The sequence below is a fragment of the Lonchura striata genome, chromosome 10 (genome assembly GCF_050655825.1).
Source record: "Lonchura striata isolate lonStrDom1 chromosome 10, ASM5065582v1, whole genome shotgun sequence".
Taxonomy (NCBI): domain Eukaryota; kingdom Metazoa; phylum Chordata; class Aves; order Passeriformes; family Estrildidae; genus Lonchura; species Lonchura striata.
This window is the reverse complement of record NC_140712.1, coordinates 7,050,442-7,071,126: the sequence shown is the minus strand read 5'-3', so window position 1 is coordinate 7,071,126 and position 20,685 is coordinate 7,050,442. Positions and strand designations below refer to the sequence as shown.

Genomic DNA, 20,685 nt, shown 5'->3' with positions numbered 1-20,685 from the left:
ACAACCACCAAAACAGGAAAATACAGTCACTGTGAGCACCTGTGGCACGGTGTCATCCCATGACAGGCTTCCCAAGATGCAATCTCATGCTACTGACATGGATGACAAAAATCCCATGGACTGCAGTAATATCAGCCTTTCCCCTTAGGTGTTACTTGCATTTCTCTCCTTCTGGATGATCAGAGACCCATATCCCACATTATTGTGCACTTCCTGATAACAAATCCCTTTTCTTTTAAACTGGAGATTGGATTCCAGTAAACCCTGCGTTTTGGATTTTAGGTTCCCTCCATATATCTCTGAAAACCTTAAATAAACAAACATTGGATTAGACATCAGCAGCTCCCTTTCTCGGCAAGGGAAGCCTTTAAAAGCATTTTACACCAACTACCCTGTTTGTGTTTCAGACTCTGTCAACGGGGCACTCCAGGAGCTCCACCTTCCTCTCAGCCATCTCAGGGAACTCAGCTCAGTGTTTGGAAGCTCTGCCTCCATTTATGACCTTCCCTGATTCCAGTGAGGAGCTGGAACTGCTGTTGACCTCAGGAGTGACAGAAGTATATGCTGGGGTTGGAGGGTTTCTGGCATATGACCTGCTAACCTAGAATTTGCTTGGCAAAGTCCAGAGGATGACTTTTAACCTCAGAGCAGTTTGCAAAACCACATCTGTGACCAATAAATGTGAAAAATAAATGAAAAAATAAATCTAGCCCCTATTGAAGGATGAAAGACAGCACACCTTGCTGGGCACTGGTGCTGGAATCAGGATGGAGATTGGGAATAATCGGACAGGCCATGTGCCAGATGCTGTCCATGAATGGAGCCAATGCCTCACGCAAGGGAGGAAGCACAGCAGGTTAAAGTGAAGGTATCTCATAGCTCTAAGTCTTAAACTTAACGAGCCACATCTTTATTTGTGCTGCAGCCCCTTCTTATCCAAAATTGCCTTTACCAGCTGCCAGAGGATGCCTGGGAACGGAAAATTCTCTGGATAACAATAAATTGGTGTAACGATTGAGTGTCACCTCACATCCTGCTAAGCAATAGAGAAATCACGATGAGAAAAATAGGCACGACCAGAGTGGCACTGAACAGTGCAATCCTAATTCCATCACCCTTCTTGTGGGCGACAGATAACCCAGTGCAATTTACAGCCGCTCTGAAGCGGCTCCAAGTCTCAGCAGGAGTCGGGAAAGCTCACTGTAGCCTCGGGACTGAGAAGTCACAAAGATCAGGCAAATTGTTGTTCCATAACCTTGCCTCTGCACCAAAACCAGGGGGCTGGTTTGGAATGGGAAGCACTCCAAGCAAAACACAAAATTTTAATCACCGAAATGAAGGTCCTCCTCTGGCTCCCTCTCTGGAGAATAGTCTGTCTCTGATCATCGTGCACAGACTCTCAAAGAAGGTAAATTTTGGATTTAAATCTCTACGTCAGCATGTGAATGACAGCGTTAAATCTTGGCTGTAAGGCTGAGATATCTCCAAGAGGAGAAAAACACTTTTTCCACTTAAGTGGCTGAGGTAGAGGAGGTAAATATATTGTCTCCCACTATTAAAGGGTGAGGAAATCATTTATACATGTGTATTACACCTTTGCACCTAACATTGGAGTTATTTTTTATATTCAAGAGACTAAAAGTTTAGAAATACCAACATTAAGGTGGCCTATGCAACTGTAATTTGTCCCTTCCATGCATTTGCATTATGATACAGTATTTAATTCTAATTAGATCACACGTTGCTCTTTCAACAGGTTCCTGGCCTCACTCATTGTACAGAATAGACTGTGCTCACTAAGTAATAATTTTATTTTCTCCTCGCTGTTCACTGTGTGGCCTGTGCTTTATTTACAGCAGACTATTCAAATATTGTTCTGAAGACAGATTTATTCATTTCCTCCTGAGCTTTTCCATGGGACTCATCACTATGGTATCCAAGTGCTTCACAAACACTAATTCATTTTTTCAACACTGTAGTGAGAACTTGTGTTGCCCTTATTTTACAGACGAGGAACTTGGGTGTACAGACAGAATAGTAAAAAATATCTTTTCATTTCAGAGATCCAATTAGAAATACTCAATGGCCTGATTTTGTCATAAAGTAGAACATGGCCAGGCATCTAATTGAGTCAGTAGTTGTATACATTCTCAGTTATTGCAGATTTATCTGCAAGAGTTCTTAATTCCTGCAAGTCAGTCTTCAAAATGTCAGCCCAGGCACCTGGGCAGTGCTGACTGCACAATTAGTGCAGCGCTGGGCAGCTCTGTTTAGAGACTGTGCTTTGCATCCCACAGACTCCAGAGGCTAAAAATCCTTTCTGAAAGCAGCAGTCACCTGCCCCACCCACAGCGCTGTGCCTGCTTGCCCAGCAGTTCCTCACAAGGTGCACAAAACAGTTTGAGTTTTGCAGTAAATGGGGTGGAAGTTGTTCAGGCACTTGCCTGGGTTCCCTGACCTTGGTTCAGTGTCTGAGCCTGGCATATCCTCCTGCACCGGTTGCCTTTATCCTGGTGTTTGATAACTAGGGAGTGTGTTACTGTGCAGCCTGAGTACTCTTGCTTTATGGAATATGTACTTCCTTCCCAAGTAGAGATAACCCCAGTAATGTAATCCTGGGTTGACATCGCTGCAGGCCATCAGCAATGTGGAAATTTCCCTCTGTGAGGGATGTCATGGTTGACACAAGCTCCAGCACTCCAAGGGGGTGAGATACATTCTTCAGTCTATTTCAGGTACCTGCTGACTGTTTTCCAGGTGGTCTTCATTCCCATTCCTAAATCCTCACCTTTCTGCTCTGCCTCCTTCCCCCAGTTTCTGTCATTCCCATTCCTACATCACTGTCTCTAGTGAATTCCCTCTTCCCAAAGGCCATGTTGCATGCCGCACCAGGCTTGGGGTCCTTTTCCCTTGCCCCACTCCAGCTCTTCCATCTGATCCCCTTTGCCCAGCAAGCTCTTCCTCAAACCTTGAGCAGAGCACAGGGACAGCTCGCAGTCCTCTCAGGCTGCACATCCTCCTCCCAGCAACTTCTCCCATTTCCACTCTGGTTTAAAGTCTTCTCCCAGCGGCCTGGCTTCCAGACTCTTTCTTATGAGCTTTGCTTTATCCCTCCCTCCAGGCAGACCCGTTTTTCCTTCTGGCTCATTCCCTTTCACCACCCTGGAGAACCTGTCTCTCTCCAGAGCCTCTGTGCCTGCCAACGTACCTGTCCCAGACCCAGTTCCTGTCCCCACTGTGTGTTTTTCAAGGAGCTTCCTGCTCTGTCTTTCCCAAGAAGACTGGAAGGACAGGTCCGCCCTTCCTACCTGCAGACATGGCATGGTCAGGAACTGGAGCTGCAGGTCCAGCTCTGATCCCACAGCCCTGGGCTGTGGAGAGGATGGAGCTGCTGGGGAGTGGAAGTGCCAGGAAGCCCCTGCCAAGAACCAGCAGGACTTTCAGGAGGGTTTTCATAGCAGGGTTTGAGGCAACACCTCTGACAAAGTGGCCACTCTCATTTTCAGACTAGAAAATCCCTGACAAAAGGAACAGAAGGAGAAATATTTATAATTTAACCCAAGGTATGAACTTCAGATGCCTAAATTTCAGCACAGTGGTTAGGCTGGCCCTATTAAACTGCGACTGAGGGCAGGATTTTACGATGGGAATTGCTAACCAGCTTTAATAGGAGTTACGCTACAGTCCTGCCTTTTAATCACCACTTCCATTTTCAGGATAAATTGCAGCTGGTTGCTGGTAATCCTTGTGGCATATCAGATAGCAGCGTAGCTCGGCAAGGGTAAGCTGGAGAAACCCAAACATCCTTCTGAGGAGGTAATTATTCCATTGTGAAAATGCCCCGGGATATTTTTAGTGGCCAAACCCCCTGTTTCCTGACAGAAACATAAAATAATGAAGCAAGCTTCACAAGGAGAGATGCCTCAGACACCTGTATTAGCTGGTGCTTTGCAGTCACGTCAGTGTTTAATTTGCTGTGTGCATCCCCACATCCCTGTACAGCAAAATCCACACCTGCGTTTGGGGCACTGTGCACTCTGCCAGCCTCTGCCTCGCAGAAAACCCTCTCCATAAACAAATCTGCAAATCCCGCTGGATCAAGAAGAATTTCACGGGAATATAGAGCTGCCTGCAACAAGAGGGACACCCTTGCCACACACACCGAGGTTATCAAGGGAAACTTTCCTTAACAGGAGTCTCACAACCAGCGTTAAAGCCTGTTTTTTTGGGAACAGATTATTTAAATTTCGTTTAAAAATGTTTTGCAACGTGTTTTGCAGGGGACGTGCCCATATTTCACATCCTGCAGTGCCCCAGGGGTCAGGCTCTCTCCTGGTTACCTCCAGCCCCGGTCCCATGTAATTTATGTCCTGAAAGACGATTCAATTAGTCAATAGTAAAATGAACCAGGACACCGTGTGTATTGTAAAAATATAATTTAGTGGGAAACAAGCTGAGATGGAAAAAATATCAGAGTACACTCCATATGATTAATGAAGGAGGAATGTATATTTATAGCTTTTATTGTGTCCTTTCTAAGGAGACTGGATCTGGCAGTAGGGCTGGAACGGGCTGGTAACGATGCGGCATTATAGTGATTTGGATTTGAATGGCAAATGCTGTATAAAACTAATTACCCCCAGGAGGATGAAAATACATTGCATTTGCCTTTTAAGAGCACGTCTGGCCTTTTCTTCACGTTATTTACCTTTGAGAAGCATGTTTACTGGAGAGGCGGCATCCCGAACAGAGCAGCAGAGTCGCTCCCCAAGAAAACAAGTTTCCGCAAGTTATTTTTCTACATTTAGCTGGATTTCGGGTTCCTTGGCGGCTCTGGATTGCTGGTAACCAGCACCATGGCAGAGCAGGGCTCCCTCTTCCCACACCCTCCGGCTCGCCACATAGCGGGGATACTCGGATTGGTGCCGAACCGTCAGGTTTTCCATGTTTCTACGTGCGGGAAACGCGCAGGTCCCGCACCCGTGCTGGGCCGGTCCAGGAGAGGGGAAAGCACGGATTTATTGCGTTAAAACCCGCGGACTTTACGCACGGAACGCCTGAGGGGAGGAGGGGGCACGCGTCGCCCCTCAGGAGAGGGCGGCGGCCCCGCCCCCCCACGCGCGCACGCGCAGGCGCGGTGGCGCGCGCGGCGGGAGGGGGGGGGGACGGGCGCGCGCACACCTGGCGCGGGGGTCGGGGGCGGGAGGGGAGGAGCGCGCGCATGCGCGAGGCGGGGGCGGGCGGGAGGCGGCGCGCGCCCCGCGGGGTCCGTGTGAGGGAGGGACGGACGGAGCGAGCGAGCGGCGGAGCCCGGCCCGCGATGGAGTGAGGGAGGGAGCGCGGCCGCTCCGCCCGCCCGCCGCTCTCCCTCCGCCGCCCCCGCGCAGCCCGCCCGGTAGGGAAGGAAGGCAGGAGGAGCCCCCCCGGGGGAGGGGCTGGCGCTGGGTGCAGCCCGGCTGCCGGGCGCGGGGAGTGGAGCGATGGCGGCGCGGAGAGCCCGGCGGCTCCTCAGCTCCTTGTGCATCGCCCTTCTCTTCGCGCAGCCCGCACCGACCGGCGCCGCGGCGCGGAGCGGCTCCCGGAGCCTCCTGACGGGTAAGAGCGCGGCGAGACGCCGGGCGCGGCGGGCGCGGAGCTGTGCGGGGGCGCGGAGGGGTCCCGGGGGCGGCGGGGCCCGGGGCGGCCCCGGCAGGGCGAGCGCTGCCGAGGGGCTGAGCCCGCTGCGCCCCCCCGTGCGGGCTCCGGCAGCGGCCACCGCGAGCCTCGGGGAGCGGCGGCGGTGCCTCCCCGCCAACAAGGGGCACCTGGAGCCCCCTCTGCGGGGGATGGAACGCTTCACCCACCTGTGCTCCCGGCTCGCTGGTACCGGGGAGGGAGCCAGGCACACCTGAGGGGAATCAGGCTTGCAGCTCACCAGTGAGGGGAGCGGGGCACACCTGAGCGCGATCGGGCTTGCGGCTTGCCCCTGAGGGGAGCCGGGCACGGGCGGGCTCTGCCCCAGTTCGGGAGGGCTGCTGGAAGCGGCACGGGCTCGGTACCGGCAACCTGTGGAGAGAGAGCAACTTGCCTGGGAACTGCCGCAGTAGCCCAGAAATGAGCGGTCTGGCAGCGTTTCAGCCGCGGTAGTTCTCACACCTTTTACCATTGTTGTCTTTAATGGTCCATGATTGAATCCTGGTTCTTTATAGGCTACGGAAAACGTAATCTCACCCAGGTGAGGCAGGAGAAGGCTCTCTCAAAAGCCCTTACATGAGACCATTAATACCACAGGAGCCTCCTTAGCTTTGCAGCGATGTTATCTGCTCGTTATGCCAAATACCGGCTTGAAAAAGTAACTTCTTTATTTCCTTCTTGCCAGCAATAAACTGGTAGGATGCTTGAAAGAAAATCTGGTCTTGAATGCTGAGTGCTGGGATTAAAAAAAAAAAAATACCCCCTGCAGGTTGATTGAATCTTGATAGTTTAAGAGAGAACTCTGTGCAAGTGGAATATGGAAAAAACTGCTGGTCAAATGAGTTTTTTAGCAACTTGTTAGCAATTTGGGAAAGTAAGAATGGTTAAATTCTGGCGTTAAATGGTATAATTGTTCTGTTTCAAACTACATTAAGCAGGATCTTCCACAGTGGTTCTCATCTTGGACACCACTGTTGGAGCCATGTGAGCTGACTCCTGTTGACAGGGAATATATTTATTTTTCTTACACAGTACAAGCTTTGCAAATTCCAGGTCTGAAGCAGATTTTTTTTTTTTTTGAAAAATATTGCAGTTTGACTCAAATCTGCAGAACATCTGTAATAGATAAGTTACTTTGTGATGTGTAAAATCTTGCCACGTGGTGATTCTTTTCTGATATTCCTGCTCTCCTGACAGCTTAGTAGTCTTATGGTTATTTTAGTAGCTCTTTGCTAGTTCAAAATAATGCTTTATGGTTGGAGGAAATCAAATTAGTAGGTGAAGTTCTGTCTGTTGGAGCCAAATATGTGAATTAAGTCTGCAGAGCAGGGGTGATGTGCTGAAATGATATGGAATAAAACCTTCATTGGAGCTGTTTATCAGAGCAGGAATGTAGGAGTATCATTGTGGAAATCTTGGAAGTTCTGGTGTACTCCTCCTCTTCTCCTCTCTTTCTATTGTGGAAGGTGCTTTTATGCTGTGTCCACGGATGTGTCCTGTGGGATCCCTGGGGAGGACCAGGAGCTGGGCTTTTCCTGTCTGAGGGTGTTTGTACCAGTTACTTACAGAGGAAAGAGAGAAAGGCTCTCTTAGTTCTTTGTCTCAATAAAGAGGATGTGTAGTGGATGAAGTTCATTTTAATTCACACTATTTCCCATCTAATTGCTAGTAGTTTTCCTAAATACAGGATGTTCCACATACTTTTACATGGGCAGGTGCTCATAGGACAGGGAGTTGGGTGCAGATGTTCCATGGCATGAAAGTTCTGTTGGAGTTTAGATGTGAAGGAGGGTAGTGTTGTCTTCTGTTCCATGCTCTGGGCGAAGCTTGATCTCTTCAGGATGCTGGCAGGAGCCTCCTTAGGCTGACACTGAGGGCTGGAGAGGCAGAGGAGCACTAGGTTTGTAGGTCCAGGTGGAGCTTTAGCTTCTTGTCAAGGCTGAAGTGCTGCTAGCTATGTCCAGAACAAGGGGTTTTAATGCAAAAAAAACCCTCATGCTGGTGTTTTAGTGTGGGTAAAAGTGCCATAAATGAGCAGAAGTTGCAGATTTGAAAGCCCATATTCTTTGTATGGGGTCATGTGTGTTGGAGGGACATTTGATCCTATTTATAAATAGCTCTTTGTGGCTCTCTGAAGAAGAAAAGAGTGCAGCTGAATTATTTTAGGAGAAAACTGTATAACTTCATTTATTTGTATATCTGCAAACATTAGTGTGTTTTTCCAGTGTAGTTGGTTGCTCTGCAGATAAGGTGAGATGAGCTGCTGATTTTAGAATTGGGACGACATTTCACTTAGCTTAGGGAATAAAACAAATCAAGAAGAAGCATCAAATTAAGCTAAATCCTGCCTCCTATAACTGTTTGTAACTGAGTTGAGATAAGCATAAATACCTGGATCTATACAGATTGCATTATTAGAAATAAAAATGAAACTGGTGTCACTTAATTTTTAATAGGAAAGCTGTGATACCCTGTATACACCATTAAGATTGCAAATGAGATTATTCAGAAGCAGGAAATTTGTTCTGTCTCTCCCTTGTGTTCTTGAAGTCCTTGGAATTGATATGTATTTTGTTTTTAGAGGACAAACTGCCAGTTTGGGAAGTCCCAATGGAGCAGAATTAGCAGTTGGTGGGCCTGGAGCTGCAGGAGGAGTCCAGAACTGAAGGGGTCTGTGAGCAGCAAGCTGGGAAGTGCATCCAGGTGCTGCTGCCAGGGATGCTCTTCCTGGGGAGTAATGCGGGGGGAGGAGGTATGGAAGGCTAAGGATGGCAGCACAGATCAGCTGGGGACCCTAGAAACAGCAGGTTGTCATTTGTTTCTGTTTTGTGTGTGCTGCTTGATTATTTCTAATTATATCCCAAGTTAAAAATAGAGCAGAAGTATTCAGGTCTCGGTTACGTCCCAAGTCAGTTTAGCACCGGTCTCCCTGCTTGATATTCCTGTTCCATATGGACAGGTTGCATATGGCTTTTACACTGCATGTTTATTAGTCATCTAAGAAAATTACTTGACTGGCTTATGAAGCTTTCCTAATAAACTAACACTTCAGTTTCAAAGTTGTCAGGTGTGTACACACCTGTGCCTAATGTTCATCACAGTGAAAAACAGCAAACAAAAAGTGTCATAAAAAAAAACTTGGCTTGGTTACCCTGTGCTAACTTATCAATGTAAGTAAGGAAGTTACATATGGTAGATATTTCCTTATACAAATAAGACTATTTGGTTGCTCCTGATGATAAAATGCCCTTGTGATTTACACGAGGTTAACCTTCAGCCAGAAGTCTGAAGACTCTGTAGGCACCTAACTGGAGTTTGTTGCATGGCCAAGAGAAGGAGAATCATAATAAATGAGTGAGGAAATGATGTGGGAGTTTAGGCAAATGACACAAGGAGCAATATTCTGCTTAATGTTTTTATAGCTTGAAAGCAGAACTTTAACTTAGGTAACATTAGCCTGAGTGTCGCAGGGGGTTTGAAAGTGAATTTTATTGTCATCACCAGTTTCATGGAGATAATTTATGTGTAAAATGTGTGCCAGTGTTTGTAGCCAACTTTTCTAAACATGCAGTGGTTTCATAGATACAGGATGTTTAAAGTCTCACTTTGCATTGCCTATGAGGAGGTATAACTGGAGTTGTTGCTAGTAATTAATTAGTGCTGGTTTCCCATGAGGAATCGGTGCTGATGTTGGGATGTCACTTGATAGAAGGGGAGCTCCACTTCTGTTTATCCAGTTTGTAGGAGTCTCAGTGGCTGCAGGGCCCAGACTGCAGCTCCCGTGCTGGATTCAGAAGGGTTTTTTTACCTTCCTCTGCGGGCTGTGGACTAGGTGTTCAGCCCCTGAGAGCTCCAAAGTCTCTGTGCAGCCTTTGGGAATGGCCGTGGAGGCACAGGCCCATGTTTGCTTCTCTGGTGTGCTGGGCTGATAGGGAAAAGCTGCCTCAAACACTGGGGTGCTGCTTGGATTGTCCTGCCAGAATACAGCTCTGGGTCTCCAATATTGAAATACAATGCCTTAGGCTATTGATTTTTTAAAAAGGCAGAATAGTTCTTTATAGAGAAAATGCCTCAGCGCAGTGGAAACAGTCATATTTTACTGATTGGGTGCTATTGATTTCGTCCTCCAGTGAAATTGCCAAGATGAAAGTGGTAATCCTGATTAATTCCATATAAATAGATAAGCCTGATTTGTATGTGTACAGTTGCAGGGTTCAGTAGGAAAACTGAAAGTCTGCTTTATGTGGTCTACTAGGTGCTTTCATTTCCAGAGTTTTTACCATTTTTACCATTCATGCGGAGGAGCATCTTAATTTTATAAAATAAGCCGACTATCAATTTATGGTAAATCCTTTTTGCATCAGTTAAACTATTTTTTTTTTCTCATTAAAGCTGTCCTAACTGAAGGCAGTGAAGGAATTGGAATATTTTGCTGCTAAAGTTTCTTGGGAGTTTGGGTGATTCCCTGGGGTGTGTAACAACCACAAGCTGTTTGATTTGTGCAAAAAGAGAAGAGGTTTAATTTTAATGAAAAGTAATAAATTACTCTAAAGGATTTTTTTTTTTTTTTTACATCAACACTAAACCTATCACTCCACTTGTTGCTTCTGAATGTTTTGGGATTGGATGTATTAGTAGGAAAGAAATTACAGTTAAATCCATAATGTGCTGTTCAGACAGGACTGCTCAGCTTGGGAAGTCACCTGGAGTCCAAATACATAAACTTAGGTATTTTTTTATGGCATCACTGATTTTCATTGCCAGTCTCTGAACTTTTCTGGTTCAGCTTTGGGTTTGTTGTTGTGATATGACCAGGACTGAGTATGGCATTTTGGGGAAGGAATGTACTGGCCATTCAGTCATGCAACAATATTTTATTTTCCTATTCCTCTGACATTCTAGCTTTTATAGTTTTCCAGTGAGCAATCTTGTTTTACGTTGATTTAGAAACAGTGAATTGTACAACAGAGAGAGCTTTTTCCCCCCTCAAAGTGTGTTGTTCTGCATATGTTAGCTGTGAATTTTCTTCACTGTGGAGCTGTTTGTGCAGCTGGCTTGGTGCTGGTTACCACTGACGAAATTCAGATGTTCTGCTTAGCCTGAACTTCTCCATTTGCACATTTTACTCTATTGTTCTTCTTTTCCTTAATGTGTTGCAGAGGTTTTGACTCATATGATGGACTGTTGTTGATGGTGTGGATTTTGATGATTCAGTTCTTTTGGGTCTCATCAAAGCATGGCAGCTTGGTGATAATTTTTGGTATCCTCTAGTCATGCAGTTTTGTTTGGAGATCTTACAAAAGTGGAAAACCTGTTTTGTGATTAAATAACCCACTAATTCATCTGTCTACTCAAAGAATTTGTGCACTACTGTCTATTATATATAGATCAGATTTTAATTGTTACGTATATGGGCATGAATCTTACTGTGTTTTTATTGTGTTTTGTTTTGTTATTACCTTAAAACCCCATCTGCCTGCTGATCTCTTAAGATTTCATTTTGTCTCTCCTGGTAGGCACCTACGTACTTGATATCCTTTGGGGTTTCAGTGCTTCATCAGTATAGTTCTGTTGGACATTGCCATCTGTTTGTTTTTTTAACTCTCTTTTTGTCTTAGAAGTTTGAGTAACTAACGAAGGGCTTTAATTCTAGCTCATATATATGGAATCAAAATATATTTTACCTTTGTTTTTGTCTGATGCCTGTCTTGGATGTCTTGAAGCTGTCAGGTTTTGTGACAGTGGGTCAGAGCATGTGTCAGTAGCCAGCACACTTGTCTGCTGTTATTATTACGATACTTTGATGAATTTATCTCGTTTGATGTGTTTTTAACTCATGACATGTGTCCAGTGCTGCTGCTGACCTCGGGGTGAGCAGCACAGAGCACGCTGTGTGTTGGGCATTCAGCAGGCTGAGGGCTGTACCAGTGTAGCCTCAGCTGCTGTTTCTTGCCTATTAACATATTTAAGTTACACTTGATATGGTTTTGAAGAGACATTGTGCTTATCTACAGCTTCCATTTATTTCATGTTCTGCATGGAGTTTCCAGCCATTTAATGAGTGCTTCTCTGGGCAAGTTTTACTTCATTTTTTGTGTGCTTTATGATGGTATTTTGAGCCATGGTAAATCTCAGTTTGTCTTCATGTTTCTTTCTATATTTTAGATTGTGTATTTATAACACAGCACTGCTCCCTACATTGCCTGGGAAGTAAAAGCTCCAGCTGTGATTGTGTTGGTTCCATTTCTTCCTCTTTCGTCTTCCTTTTGGCAGAGGCACCTTTGTGTTACTGCCATCACTAACAGACTTGAGCACTTGGAGGCAGCTTCCAGATTTTTTTTCATTCCCTAGTTCTCAGTGTAATTGTCCCACAGCTTACTTCCACTTGGACTGAGATGGAGACAAGCCCTGTATAAGCTTCATCTTTCTTGGCTTTCCTCTGTAGTTAATGAGCCCGAACATCTTCTCTTAACATGGCTCTGCGGTTCGTGCTTGAAACCTTATAATGTAACTGTAGTGAGGAAGGGAGAGCCACAAATAGAGGTGTTTGGATATTCCTTCTAAAAGTAGAACAGGCTGCCAAAAGTCTTTCAAGTCATTAGACCTGTCATGACTTTTAAAATTGAGAAGTGGAGTCTAACTTGTCTTCAAAATTTTAAGAGAGGTCACATTGCTTTAAAAAAATAATCAGAAGAAACACAGAATCATTTAGGCTGGAAAAACCCTCCAGGATTGAGTCCAGTCATTTCCCCAGCAATGCCCAGTCCACCACTAAATCATGTCCCCAAGTGTCACACCCACATGTCTTCTAAATAACTGAAAAATTACTTGAAATTATGGCTGTTGTAGTGTTGTGCATAGCAGAGGGGAAAGCTGGGTGTTAACAAGAAGATGAAATATTTCCAAAAGTGATTTATAAAACCAAATGTTCCTGTTTGAAAACAAGTAAGGAAGGAAGTATAAAAAACGGGAAATAAAGGAAAACTGCATCCAAAAACATTTTTGCTATGGTAGGACACCTCAGCAGTTTGTAGCACGCTCCAGTGCCATTGGGATTGGAATTTTTAGTGGTGGGCTGTCAGTGCTCACCTTGCAGAAAACCCATGTATTTTGTCATCGATTTGTGAGTCTTCCATTGGAAATGTGCTTGGCCAGATAGGAAACACAGCCGAGATTAAGTTGTAGCCAAGTGTTAATCCTATTTTGGTGTTTAGTTTCAATGTTTCAAGCTGGCAGTGCCACTGCAGTGAGGGGGTACTGTGCCCTTCCATGGGTTTTCTTAAGTGTTTGTGGAGGATGTAGAGAATTGGATCAGATCCCTGCTCTTCTGCCTCATGCTGGCAGGAGGGAGAGGGTGACATGGGCACAGGGAACGCTGCCACTGCTTTTCTGGTGGGGGTAGGGATTGGCGTAGAATTGGAATATGAAAAACACTGTGAGCAAAATAACATTGTGTCTCACGTCACCATTTTAATCTTCCATATTAATATGCATTTCAGCAGATAGATTCCAGATCTATAGACTGAAACTTTGTATGAAAGTAGGCACTATTTATTAGTAAATTGATTGAAAAACAAATGTTTCATAAAAGTTCATTTTCAGATTGGTAATGAATTCTCAGTTCAGCTTTAATTACTGCTTTGGTTTGTAACTTTTTTTCCCACGCTGAAATTTCATTTGTTTGTCTGGTTCTGAAGTGGGAATAAACCTACAGGTTTCATCTTAAAATACTTAGCCTTGAGGAAAAAAAAATATGCAAAACTGCCCAACGGGTTGTGGTTTCAGAAAAGGATGGAGGCCTGACAGCTCTGAATACACTCGCAGAAGTCCAGAGGGAACCTTAATTAATGATGCTTGTCTTGTGTAATGTATCATTTTTAACAGCTGTACTGTAGCTTTTTGGGGCCTGGACTTTCACAATCATCCCTGTATCAATAATGAAATCCTGTAAGGCTAGCACTTCATGGAAACCTGGTGGAAGCATAAGAAAAATTTAAATGTCATAGGGTGTGACAATATGGTCGTGGAGGGAAATGGGAAGCACTCTTGGCAGACAAACCAGGCCCCCAAGAGTGAGGAGAATGCAGCCAATTGAATGGCTCAGGATGACATTGCTCAGTTTTTCTCAGGGAAAAATGAAGGTTGAGATGAAGTGCTGGGGCTGTGCATGTCTGGGGAGCTGAGTGGTGTGTACCTGAGGAGGTGGAAAACTGCTCCTTGCCTGCACTGGGCTTTGTTTGGCAGTGTTCTTGGTGGTTCTCTGCAGAGGAGATAAGGGTAGAATGTTTTGATTTGTCTTGGTTACCCCTTTTTACTGAGGGAGATGTTGGTAATGCTGAGGTAGAAATCATGGGGCTGGTAGAACAACCTCTGCCAGCCCCTGTAAGGGTGCAGTGCACCGTGCTTTGTTTATGGTGAAGGGATGGGCGTCCCAGGGATTCCATCTGAAATCACAGCAGTCTGTTCTTATTCATTTGCAACAGCAGATTTAATACATTTTATGGGACACTATTTTCATTAGCATTAAGAGCTCTTAGAGACTGTACCACAGATTTTGGGTGGGACAGCCCTCCTTAATTTTCCCAAGTTGCTTCCTTTTCTGGAATCTGGCAAGGCATGTCTTCTGTTTGAAGTGTAAAATAGCTTATTTATCCAAATCTTCACATGTTCTTGTTTGCTCATACCTACTTCAGGTCTTCAGAGCCTTAATTTTAGGTTCTATAGTTCTTTTGTTGCTATGGATTCTTTTTACTTATCTCCTTATTTGAAGTTATGGTAGGTTTTGAAAAATACCTGGATAGTATGAGATAAGAGATGCTTGAGATAAGTGCAAGGATTTGGTACCCACCTTGTTGTGGTTTTGTGTAACTTTTCGGAAATGTGGATGAAAGAAAACGCACACAAACCATAGCTGCAGAAAATGGAGGGTCCTATTGGCACAACTGGAAAACCTTGGCTGTTCCATTGAGTGTAGGTTTGTGTTCTACCCCTTTCAATGTGTTGTCTGTGAGTGCAGACATATAGGATTTCTTGTAGGTGATGTAAATATTGTAGGTCTGCTGTAAACTGAGGGGCCAGAGTCTGCAAGGCAACACCACAGCATGTGAATAGAGGTTTTTGTATTTCACATCTGAGACTTCTGGAAGGGAGAATTGACTTCTGAACATGGAAAGAGGAGAACCAGGCATCAGATGCACCCAGAGCAGGATCCAGTGCACTCCACATTCTAGGCAGTGCTAGTTAAAGGCTTTTCCTGGTTCAGCTCAACAGCTCAACTGGAATCTCGTGTGCTCATGGTAACAGCATGAATAGCCCCAAATCTGAAGTGTTGGTTTTCTAAAGTAACGTTTTCCAGTTGTTTTCTTTGCTGTTGTTGCCATTTTTTCATTTCACTGAGGAAATCAGTCTAAATGGAAAAAGCCAGCATTCACAGGAGCTGAAAATCTCTCTGTGCTAGGTCTGATCTTTGTGTGCAATTTGGTTTGTGATGTTTGTTGCTCACTCTGGAACTTCCTGTGGAGGCATCACTGCTCATGGCTCCATAGCAGAGCTTGAGCCTGTGCCTTGGGGCTTCATCTTTGCTTTCACATTCATCCTGGGCATTTATGGCTTTAGCATTTTCAAGCATATCCTTTACTGATTTATTGAGATAAGAAGTAGATTTTTGCTTTTACTTTTGTGTTGCATGATGTTGAAGAAATATTTTCTCCAAGTTTAGCCCATTCAAGACATCTTGTTTCTTCAGAAGGCTTTGAAAGGTTATCAGGTGCTTGTTTCTGTTATTACAGATGAATATATGGAGCATATTGATTGCTTAAATCTAATTTAGCTCCTGCCATGTGAGTAACTTCATCATTCTTAACTTGTGTGCTGATGGCCTTTTGGTTTTTGTGTGTGAGCATGATGAGTGGAGGGTGATGGTGTTCATTTAAAAAATAAAATAACAACTGGCCTTTGTAGGTTGTGCCTCACTGGTGGTCCTGAGAGCCTTGTAGAATAATTTCCAAAGCTGGGTTCACTGCCCCTCTTGACTGCGATTCCCTTGGGATGCAAAGCTGGATTGGATTGGTGAACTGAACGTCAAATCACAACACATTCAGTGTTACCTATGTTACTGGCATCTGATTTCTTGTGACTTATGCAGACTTTCAGTGTGCTAAGTAGATGTTAGGTTGAGTTGATGCTTTATATCAGTAACCCAAAGATTGAAAATTTATTTGGCTGACTCTGGTCATACAAGAAAGCCTAGAAGTAGTTTTATGTCACAAAGTTCTAAGGTACTTTTCAGGTACTGGTGGGGTGGGGCCAGTCTGTTACCAAGTAGCCAGGGAACTATCCTGTTGTTACTGCTGGTTTTCTTGAAACTTTCTCAGAAGTGGTTTCGGAAACAGGACTTCATCTTCTTTCACGGCTATCCAGGAGTGCTGTGTGGGTAAGGAGCCATTACCCATCCTCTGCAAAGGAGCAGGAATATTTCTGTTTTCAGGAAGCTGTTACAGCTTTTTAGGCAGAGCTTTGGAATTCTGCTAACAAGAACGCTGTTTGCTTTATCGCCTGGAAAATTCTCCTTCAGACAGTTTTCCTAGAGATTGATAGGCAGGTGTTAGATGCTGACCAAACTGGGTATCACTGTAAATGCAGAGCCACATTTAATTCATTCTTCAGCCTTTAATGATAATAACAGTTACATTTGTGCAGACTTACAGCAGTTGGCGTCAGAAACATCCATACTCCTGCTGTAATTGCTTCTACACCCTTCCAAGGCTGTAACACAGCCTTCAGTGGTTGCTGTGCAGATGTAATTTCATTTTGAGGTGCCATTTCCAAAATGCTTTTAGAATAAAAAAACGTAATACTTGTTTCCAAGCCTTCTTATCTGCATGTGAAGGGAAAGCTGGATTGAGGAATGTAACTGGAATGGTCTCTGCAGGTGTGTTACTGCTCACTGTGAATGAGGTGAGATAATTAAAGAGTGAACTTGAATAGACCAGTAGGCAAAAACCAACTTTTAAACCCCCCAAACTCTTTAGTTTATGTAACTGCAACTGCCCTGCATTTTTATATACCAACGAGAGCACACGTGATTCAAAACCTGATTAAGATAGTATAAATATTTGACAAAAATAGCTCATAAATGCTATCTTTGAGCAGGCTTTTGATGCAGGAAAGGAGCAGCTGGACGAATTTGCATTTACAAATCATTTACCTTAGGAGAAAGCTCAAGTTCAGTACCTTATCACAAAGGCATTGCATGTTAATTATTTATCATGTGCTTTGATGCTGGGTTCTTGCTTTAATAAACCGTTCTGGGGGAGGTGGCTGCTGCTCCTTTTAGCTCAGCTCCTCCCTCCCCTCTGGGTAAACCCTGCAGTGCTTTTCCTCAGAGTTTGCCTTCCAAGTTGCTGCTAAGTTGGATTTCACAACTTTTTGTTAAAATTAGAAATGTTTCTGTGATATGTATTTAATTGCTGTGGCTCTGTCATCCCTATGTCTAACTTCGTAATCTCTATAAAGATAGAACTGGACCTGATTTAATTTCTCTCTTTTACATATATTTTTGCACTTTCAAACTTTGCTTTACAGAAAATGATCAATAAAAAATGTTTATCATGGAAGTCTGATTAGAACTGTCTGTGCCATCTGTGTTTGGCTTAAAAGTAGAAATTTGGTCTCAACACAGAAAATGTAGACTGCTCTGGTCAATAGGATAGTCACTTCAAGCTTGTAAATTCTTGAGGAACTGTAATGATAACTTGGAGATCATTTTGAGCAGGACTGCAACACCGTGTAAGATCTTTCTGAAGTACTTACTGACTTTTGAAGTACAAAATAAAGATTTTTCTTAGACCATGCTTCTGGAATGTGGATATCTTTTGTCATCCACAAGCTAAACTTAAATAGCAATTAGCAAACTGTAAGTCTTGTAGTTAAAATCCGTGTTGGAGTTTTAATGGAAATTCTCTGTATAGATCTGTTTCCTGGTGGCTTTTTTTTTCAACCCTGGAAACATCCTGTATTTCCCTTTGCATCCCCCAGCTCACAGTGTCTTTGGCAAGGTGTATGAGATGGATAATGTACACACAGTCGTGGGATTGTTTGTTGGAAAAGCCCTTCGCATTGTTGAGTCCAGCTATTCCCCCAGCACTGCCAAGGCCACCACCGACCCATGTCCCCAAGTGCCACATGCACTCACCTTCTAAATCCCTCTGAGGATGGGGACTGCCCCACTGCCCCGTGCAGGGCGGAACAGCCCTGAAGTGACTTTTCCTAAAATCCAACCCCAACTCCCCTGGGGCAGCTGGAGGCCGGTTCCTGGTGTCCCTAGGGACACCCGCCCTGCCCTCCTGTTGGGGAGTTGTGGAGGACAATTAGGGGCCCCCTGAGCCTCCTTTGCACCAGGTTTTGTGTCTGACTGTTGGTCCCCGGGGTTCTGAGGGTGTTGGAGCTGTCGGGCTCCTGGGAACTGGTGTGGGGAGGGGACAGTACTCTCCATCCACCCCAGAATTGTTAAGGATCACGTGTATGCTCTTTCTAGCTGTCAGCAATTAGCTTTTCAAGTAAACATTGAAAGGATTTTTAAAGTTGTGAAAAGAAGTATAATTAAGGATAATGTTACTACCTTCATGTGACCTGGAAGCCACACTGGGATTGAATAATTTTATTGAAATATATTTACTTGGCAAAGGAGGTCAATGCAGAATCTAAACCTGAATGCTGTAGTGGGGGCCTCCTTCTACAGGACCGTTTTCTTTGTTAGCTTGGTGATTGGAACCTTTCTCAAATGTTCCTCATTGTAGAAAAAATGTTTTTCCTTTCTTAATTTTTTTCTTAAAGCACTTTAACCCTTGAGCACTCTGTATGAAGTTGAGTAGTAGAAGAATAGAATAGCTGGCCGTGCCTGTGCCCGGGATGGAAATAGGAAGAGATGTTTTGCTTTCTAATTTTGCTTGTTCTTGTGGTTTTTTTTTCCCCTTAGTATAAGTGCCAGAGCAGGAGTCTGCCCTCCTTAATGAACACTTCCAAACGCGGGCTGCATCCCGCAAGAATGTGAAGTACCAGCGAATTTTTAGAGGTCTTAATTTGTCAGAGGCTCAACCCCCACCGCTCGCGGCTGTAATTGAGGGTCACTCCCGGTACTGTGACCCCCCCAAAGCCATCGGTGCCTTTCGTGGGCTGGGGATGTCCGCGAGCCGCTCTGTTCCCGAGGGCTCCTCTAATCCTCTTGAGGATATTTTCATTGCCTGACAGAGCAGAGGAATGTCTGAGGCCGCCGCCGGGGGCTGGGGAGAGCTCCTGGCCGGCAGCGGAGCGGGCTCCAGCCGTGCCGTGCCCTGGGAAGCGCGGCCGGAGCCCGGCGCGTTGTCCCGGAGGAGGAGGAGGCGAACCCGCGCCCGGCATCGCGGCTGGGGATGAGGATGGATTTCTGAGCTGGCGCTGCCTTCCTGTAACGCCGGGCACAAAGGACCACGGTTACAACCTTCACCTGCAGCGACTCTTGCCCTCCCTCCCTGGCTGGTGGGAGTACCAAACCCACACGTTTGCAGTCTGGTAAATTCTAGAAAGACTGAGAACTCAAACTACTGCTTCCAGCGTGGCTGTCAGAGACAAAGCTTTTCCCAATCCATTGTGGCAGCTTTTCTACGTGGTTATTGTTCTTAATGCACACTTGCACTGGAAACGTTTACAAGGGAAAAGCTGTTTTGTAGATCCATACAGAGAAATAAATCCTGATTCTTACATGTTGAGGGAGAAAATATATACTAGGAGAGCTAAGTGGGATTTTTTTACCCCAAAGTCAAGTGCAGAAAAGCCTTGAAGATGTAAATATGTTCAAATTATATTTTAGTCAGCACAATTGATTTCACACATGACTTGCATCAAAAAACTAATTTTTTGTATTTCTGAGACTAAACACTTACAATATTATTCTGAAACATTGCAAAATGCTGTGTTGTGCACGAGTTACAAGGGAATGTACCTGCTTATACTTGATGTTGTTTATCCAACCCTCAGTCAATGTTGTAGCTCTTTGATGTAGCCTTTGCTTGAAGAGTGTTCTGAATTTTGCTGTTAGATGTTAATGATGCCAATATTAAGTCAATTCTTTCTGAGTACCTAGTCAATATACAGGATTATTTTTTTATGTGCCAAAAATTGATTTTAACACTACTTTTCTGTCTCTGGCTTTCCTGGGTTCTCAGAACATTGTTATGAGAAACAGGTACAAAAATGTCTTTTACATGGGTATTACTTTTGTGGCACGGTACAGATCTGACAAAAGAATTAAACTTATTAAATGTATAGTCATTGCAAGGATTTTTCATGTGGGCTGTGCAAACTAGTTTTTAATATATTAAAGCAGGAGGTTTGTGGGAATATGGCACAGCAAACTACCTGGTGTCTTGAAAGCTCCACAGAAAAGTCTGTAATTATGTTCACTAACTTAGAAGAAAACAACCTGTGAATTTGACTCTACAGCTTCTGTCAGACACAGATGTCACAAAAATATCCATGTCCTTGTTTTGGTACAATTGCTAGACCTCTGTTGCCCAGCCAGAAATCTCCAAGGCATAGAAACTTTAGGGTCTTTTAAATGGCATCGGGTGGAGATAGCAGGTACCATGCATACACATTTGTGCTGCTAAATTTAGAGTAAACCCTGACATTAGCTCAGAGACTCATATCAAACCAGCTTAAAAAGCAGACTTGTCTGTTGCTGTGAGGTAGCCCAGGTGAGCTCACCTGGTGGGTTGCAGCCTGTCTCCAGTCACTATTTTTGGGGTTGCTATGCTGTTTGTTCTGCAGAAAACTGGAAATTAAAATAAGGTGTTAATCTTTTCATAACCATTCTCATATGGAAAGAAATCGACTTGGCTTGTTACTCTGACAAGTGGATTTTATTGTAATGCGTTGGTGCGCTGTTGTTTTGTGCACATTATACCATTCTTATGCATATAGTCTGGTCACATAATAGTTTATTCATCACTAAAATTGTTCTGGAAAGTGCGGAGC

General features: G+C 44.5%; 1 protein-coding gene and 1 long non-coding RNA gene across 13 annotated transcripts in view; both read left to right on the top strand.

Moving 5' to 3' along the window:
- LOC110483939 (uncharacterized) overlaps nt 1-1,825 on the top strand; it is a 98,349-nt gene extending 96,524 nt beyond the window's left edge. For all 3 annotated transcript variants that reach the window (XR_014957581.1, XR_014957580.1, XR_014957579.1), the window contains one exon: nt 408-1,825. This is a non-coding gene — a long non-coding RNA (uncharacterized LOC110483939). The remainder of the gene's footprint in view (nt 1-407) is intronic.
- Nucleotides 1,826-5,308: 3,483 nt separating this feature from the next.
- NEO1 (neogenin 1) overlaps nt 5,309-20,685 on the top strand; it is a 170,196-nt gene continuing 154,819 nt past the window's right edge. For all 10 annotated transcript variants that reach the window (XM_085588559.1, XM_077785860.2, XM_077785859.2 and 7 more), the window contains exon 1: nt 5,309-5,595. In XM_085588559.1, coding sequence (XP_085444685.1) covers nt 5,481-5,595 — 115 coding nt within the window. In that variant the 5' untranslated portion in view covers nt 5,309-5,480. The remainder of the gene's footprint in view (nt 5,596-20,685) is intronic.